General features: G+C 33.1%; 1 protein-coding gene across 1 annotated transcript; it reads right to left on the bottom strand.

The window, feature by feature from the left end:
- Window positions 1-1,563: 1,563 nt before the first annotated feature.
- On the bottom strand, window positions 1,564-2,610 carry LOC106054968 (G-protein coupled receptor 39-like). The gene has a single exon (XM_013211056.2). It carries the CDS (start codon window positions 2,608-2,610, stop codon window positions 1,564-1,566), a length of 1,047 nt encoding a protein of 348 aa, XP_013066510.2.
- Between the last annotated feature and the right edge of the window lie 4,624 nt (window positions 2,611-7,234).

Below are 7,234 nucleotides of genomic sequence, written 5' to 3'. Positions count from 1 at the left end.
ATAAACTTTGTCACATGTAAATTATGAGTGAGTCTGGTGTAAATGTACACTTTGGTTTCTTATAGTTATAATGTTTTTTGTTTGGTATAATGCACAAATTGTAAGACAAATTTCCTTACGGATAATAAAGATTATTATTATTATTATTATTATTATATTAATGCAGGAGGGGAGGGTCCAGTTTATCAAATTGTCTTTCAATATTCCTACACATTTACATATTTAGTCAGTGTAAGGACATCAACGGAAGTGTACACTTCAACATCCAAGCATTATATTGCTAATTATTTTCTCTTTTGAAGTATATATATATATATATATATATATATATATATATATATATATATATATATAGCTTTTTTCAATGTGTGGACAAATTATTACTTTTCTTGTATTTTAACGTTTATTATTAACATATTAGTAGTCAAAAGTTAGGCAATCCATCACTGAGTACCGGCAACTTATCATATATATACATTTCGAAACAAAGTAGGGTGCCTCCCTTGTCGCCTGTCTGGATATGGCAAAAGTGTAGACGAAATAATGGCGGCGCACTTTCGTATGCCCCGCGCAAACTCTAGTTGTAAATTATTAAATAATACCATTTTAAAAATGGCTCGCGGCGTCCTGATTTTCCAGGAGCGCCTGGAAATCTCCTAAAAATGCAAAGTATACGAGGAAAGTCATAAAAATATTCTGAACTTATTAAAATATCCTGAAAAAATAGACAAAATCTTCATTTCGGGGTGTCATTCAATATGGAAAACGCCAATGCTACTCGCGATTAAAAATAAGGCATTGCCAGCTTTTATTTTATAAAAATGTAATAGTAGGGCGAATTTAACCAAAACAGGAAGTTTCAGTATTTCATTTACTTTAATAGTCACTGGCATACAAATATAGATCTAAATCTATCTTGATCTCTTAAAATCAAAAGCAAAAGCGATATTTTGCTAGTCGATAGTAAATCTAAAAGGCAGATTGGAATGTTTAGCGACTTTTTGTGGAAAACTACCTTCTATTGTAGATGGTTCGTAAAGTAAATTTGATCGTGATTTTGCACTTAGTAAAGTTTGAATAAAGTAGAAAGATTAATTTATTTTCTAACAAAAAAATCTTAATTTTCACTTATTATCCTTATCCCCATCCCCGCGCAATCCGTTTCGCATAGGGGCCTGCAAACTGTAGGACCGGCCCTGCTTACGGTGGTAACTACTATTAAACACTGCCTGTTAAATCTAAATTTAAAAAATGTATATGACTTGCGCATGCCTTATCCATTATTGTTTTTACTAATAGGCTAAAAAAATAACTTATGCGCTAACCTTTTGTATATAATAGTAGTTAATATGAGATCTGAATGGTATCACTAATATACTGGGCTTTAATGTATTCTTACGAATCCGAGTCACTTTAACTACCAAAAAACAACAACACATTACATCAGTACAAGTACCAGGACCAAACGTATGCCCCTGTAGATTGTGTGACCGCCCAGAGTCTTACGTAAATCAAGTCAGGTCCTGATCAGTGCTCTTATAGTCTACACCTACACGGATCTAATTATTTTCTCAGATATTTTTGTATGTTCGAATATCTTAAGCCAGTCCTGACTCTGAAAATATTTCTGAACGTCTGAGCGAATTTCGGACTCGTGATGACGTAAAGCACGAGGTTGAAAGAGGAGTTGAAGAGGTACAAGATCTGCTTGAAAGTGTTCAGCACCATCAGGGCCTTGTTGGTGAAGCGGAACAACGAGTTATTGGAGGCGAAGATTATATCGAACAGACCGGAAGGGACTAGCACCAGAAAGATCAAAGAGGAAGACAGGCACAAGCTGGTCCTTGCAGACCTCACCTCACGGGCTCTTTTCAGCATGACCTCCGCGGACAGGTGCTGAATTTTACTGGAGGAAACGGTCAGCGATGCGAGCGTTATTATAGTACATACGATCACAACGGAGGTTATGAATACCAGAAGATAAATAGTTAGAAACATATAAAAAGCAGAGAAGTAAGCGTTTGTGAAGAACTCTGTGCTGACTCCAGACACAATAGTTACATTGTTAAAGGTGACCGTTTCAAGGGTTCTCGCGCCGTAGAGTGGGGACACCACACCAGCCAAGCCGAAAATAAAAACACCAATCAGAAACTTGATCCTAAACCTCGTGACAATCCTCGAGACGTGAAACGGGAAGCAGACGGCTACCATGCGCTCGACGGACAATATCATCACCAGGGACGTGCTCGTGAAAAAGAGCAGGGTCTGCACCGGGACGGTCAAGACAGATATATACGTCCACATCGTCATGGACAGGTACTGGTCAAAGTAGTAAACGATCTTGTTGATGTAGTAGATCTCCATGAAGCAGGAGAAGCACAGGTCGGACACCGAGAGACAGAGCAGAATCAAATTGGTGGTGTCTCTCATGCTGTGCTGGGACAGGACCGCGATGTTCAGACTGTTTCCGATGAGGCCTAACGAGGAGAGCAGGTGGACCACGATGCAGTTGATGGCTATGTCCAGGGCTTCAAACACTTCATCGCTGACGTCGAGAAGATTCTCTGGTTGGGTCGTCAGCACGACCTTGACCTCGTTTGTAGAGTTCATGGTGATCTTATTGGTTTTCTGAAAGAACATTGTTTCAAAAAATTTAATTTAGATATATATATATATATATATATATATATATATATATATATATATATATATATAGATATAGATAGATAGATAGATAGATAGATAGATAGATAGATAGATAGATAAATAGATAGATAGATAGATAGATAGATAGATAGATAGATAGATAGATAGATAGATAGATAGATAGATATAGATAGATAGATAGATAGATAGATAGATAGATAGATAGATAGATAGATAGATAGATAGATAGATAGATAGATAGATAGATAGATAGATAGATAGATAGATAGATAGATAGACAGACAGACAAACAGACAGACAGACAGACAGATAGATAGATAGATAGAAAGAACGATAGATAGATAGATAGATAGATAGATAGATAGATAGATAGATAGATAGATAGATAGATAGATAGATAGACAGATCGATAGATAGACAGATATGCAAATACAATAACAAGCATAATAACAAAAACTTAAGGCGATAAGTCAAAAGAAGAGTTGATGACCAGTCTTATCTTATCTTATCTTATCTTATCTTGCATATTATTTACTTTAAAAAAAAGAAGATTATTACGTCCTACGCATTTCATGTGTCACTCTAGTCATGTATGTTAATCAATGACTTAAACTCTGCTAAGTCGTTGGTTTTCCTGGCTGATTCAGGCAACCCATTTCATTCTCTAATGGCACTAGGGAAGAAGAAGCACTTGTACGAATTTGTTCTAGCGTATGGAATAACAAGCAGAGGTGGGTAGGGGCAGACCACGTGAAATGGGAAACAACACACAAACTACCCCAAACAAACACACAAACAAACAAACACATTCTCATTTTTCCAAGGAGTAAGAAGACGATAGATAAATCTTTAAAACAAAATAATACTTTCGAATTATGAACATTTTTAACACACAAAAACAAACTTTGGACCTAAATCAAACTTTAGACCTAAACTTTGATTTAAAATACAAGTTAAAGTTATCTTTTCTTTTAAGATGAAATTGAAAATCAAATAAATATCTTCAATACAACACTGGAAATAATGAAGTTTAATTCTTTCAATATAACCTTTTACTTCCAGTGTATCTTATCTTATCTTATATAGTGCAGACGTTCCTTACGTCCTGGTGTATATATTTCATATTTAATAGAAATGGTAAAACAAAGATTAATATTATGAATTTGCACTCTCTGGCAGTGCCAGGTTCGAGCATCGTTAAAGGGAAACAAATTTCATTGTAGTCCCTTAACAGTGTCCACTCAGGAATTTTCTGATGATGTGGTCAGGTCTGCAGCAGTGCCGCCCTCTGAGACGTCATGATGATCCTCTTAGGAATGTTTAGTGCTTCGAATGTGTCTGTGGGGTCAGTTGTCATCATCTCCATGGTTGTTGATATGGTTATTTTAGATGGCTTCCATAGTCGCTTAATCTCTAGACTAGTCTAGACTTATTACTATTATTAATATTATTATTATCAATATCACCAATATAATCATTTTTTTAGTATTATTATCATAACCATCATTTTTATCATCATCATTATTAAATAATTTAAAAGTTAAAATTATAGATTAAGCAAAACACTTTTAAAAAAACGATTAATAGGGTAAAGTATTTAGGTCTACGTAAGTGCATTGGCCGAGTTGTAAATCGCTTGATCTGAACCAAAAGTCGCAAGTTCAAATTCCGGTAAAGAAAATAGTAAATAAAAAGTACATAGACCTATATATATTATACCTAGACTGGAAAACGGAAACAGACCGCAGACCTATAGAGAGAGATTGTTATGTACGTAACTCTTCTAAAAGCTGTACGGGAAGTCGCTTCAAATCTAGGAAAAATTGATCTTTTCTATCCTTGAAAATTAAAGATCTTTAGTTTTCAAAGTTAAGAATTAATGCAATACCTTTAATGCGGATTTTCAATAGAATGGGCTACTAATAACAGAATTGTATAGTCACTCAAATATATGAAATAAAGCCATTTCATGTTAGTTTCCATTGAGATAATGTTTCGAAAATCCTGGATCGAAATAATTCATGTCTGTTGATTTTAATCATCTTATGTATATTTATGTAGATTGATTACTTAGATCTTTTTAGATTATGTATCTAAAAATGGCAAAATAATAATTATGAGAAGAGAGTGCTCTTATTTTGGATGTTCAATGACTAGACCTAGATCTAAACATTAACTTACATGTTACATAGGTTAGGGTTGAAAAAAAAATACTTCTTATAGCTACTTTACAAAACATTGCCTTGTTTCAGCTTTTTTAAAAAAGTTTTTCACGACAGTCTAGATATAATATATATATAGGTCTGTGTACACGATGTAAACAGTAAAGTAAAAAGTATTTAAATGTATTTTTACTTTGACATGTAAAGTTTTACAGAACTTTGGTCTTTGTCTACTGATGTAATAACAGGACATAATGCACTGTCACTCGTTGCATATAATTCTCTTTGCTTTGTTCGTCTGTAAATAGACTTAAATATATTGACTTTTGATGTAATAACTTGAACACTGTAAGACTTCAAATCTATTGACTTTTGATGTAATAACTTGAACACTGTAAGACTTCAAATCTCTGAGCCCCTACTAAAAAAAAATGTATCATTATGTTTGAGTGTGGTTCTAATCGAAATGAAATTGGAAGTCGAAAAAGGGAAAAAACCGAGAAATAATAATTCAAAGAATTGTGCCCCTTTTCTGCCCCAGAATTCTAATTGACGCAGAATAGATAGAAAAATATTAAGACTTATTATTAACTGCGAAATTCACATTGATAATAATAGCAATTTTAACAGTCCTTAAATTTAAACGCTAAGAAGCTCCTTGATTTGTTTTGAGTCAATACTACGTAACTAATTGAATTAATGTCTGTTTCAGGAAAGCAGGGGCGACAATTAAATTGTTATTAAATGAGAAACGCAAAGGAAAACGAAGCAGTTATCTAACATGGAACGTAATAATTATGGGATGAAATAATTTCAAATTTAGACGTAGTCCAATGTGTAGATATAATCTTTTTTTTTTATTCTGTTGTTTAATTATCTACATCTCTGTCTATATATTAAATAGTGTTTCTACTACCTTTTAATTCATTAGCAGGTGAGGTATATGATAAAATCTATATGGATGCATGCCTGTATGCTACAGTCCAATTCACTTGTATCATATATTTGTGGGATAAATGAACAGGTCTGTTTGGAATTCCTACCTGGATTAGTAATAATACTAATAATAATAAGGCTGGTCTTCGAGTCCGAAGATTAGTGATGAATGCAGTATTTCCCGTGGCTGCGCAGCCCCAGCTGTGACCTACATATTTTGCTACATCCAGGGCAAGCATACTAATAATAAAATAATAATAGTTATAATCTTTATTATCCGTGAGGAAATTTGTTTTACAATTGTGCATTACAAAAAAAAATATACATGATTAGAGCAAACATAATAATAATGGAATGCATGATGACAGGCTTGATGTATTATATATATTTACTACATAACATGACGCCAAAAAAATGATATAAAATATGACTAACATTATGTCTGACAATGGGTAGATGCAACGTTATATATAAATACGTTTTCTGTTTTATTTATTCATCTTTGAAACAGCTTTTATATTTCAATCATCAATGTACTGATAAATTGGTAGTAATAGTTTGACATAATACCATGGAACATAAATCGTAAACCAAAACAAATGTACATATAGTAAAACAAGCAATAGAAAAAAAAAGAAGTTAAATTTAGAAAAAAAGCTTATCTAAAGGGAAAGAACCACTTAATTACTGCCATTTATCTTAAAATTACAGGGTAAAGCTCCCTTTCTGATATATAAAATAAAATTAATTTATTAGTACTAAATGAGTAATTAATTGGTTAATTTTTGGTTTGATTCCTGTATAGTCATCGACTATGAATAATTATGCAAAATTTCAATTTGATCGGGAATGGGAAGTGGAAGAAAAAAACATGTTCAAGCTTTTTACCAGACAGACAGACAGACTGTGTTAGTTGATGTAAGCTATGTAACAAGAGTAACTAAAACATTTGGATTTATTTTAAATCGGGTCTCAATGTTCTTTTTTATTTGATTTAGTGAGGCAGATCCTTCAAGAGAGAGAGAGAGATGCATTCTTTCGGCATTCTAAGACGGTACTCTTTTTATTTATGAAGAGTCATACTTGGCAGAAGACATCTAGCAGAAACGAGTCCATGGAGCGCTGGGATTTTTGTGAAAAATATGGTAGAACTTATTTGCATGAAGTAAAAAAATATTTCATCATTGTTAATGGAATAGCATGTACTACGTTCATATACTTCACTCCTTTGTTATATATAAATACATCTTTTGTTTTATTTATTCATCTTTGAAACAGCTTTTATATTTCAATCATCAATGTACTGATAAATAGGTAGTAATAGTTTGATACACCACGGCCCACATGTCGTCTGACATTTGTGTTTGTTGTCAACATAAATTAACTCAACTGTGTCAATCTAAACTTGTGATATTTTAGAGGGCCCCTAAGATAAAAAGATGTTAATTTTTTATTGTCTGTAAGATTGT

The sequence above is a fragment of the Biomphalaria glabrata genome, chromosome 11, assembly GCF_947242115.1.
Source record: "Biomphalaria glabrata chromosome 11, xgBioGlab47.1, whole genome shotgun sequence".
Classification (NCBI taxonomy): Eukaryota; Metazoa; Mollusca; class Gastropoda; family Planorbidae; genus Biomphalaria; species Biomphalaria glabrata.
Note: the sequence above shows the minus strand (reverse complement) of the source record. Positions and strands in the feature narration are given on the sequence as shown.

Bases quoted from the DNA above. Each gene is read 5' to 3' on its own strand.
- LOC106054968 (XM_013211056.2), bottom strand. From the start codon at position 2,610: ATGAACTCTACAAACGAGGTCAAGGTCGTGCTGACGACCCAACCAGAG.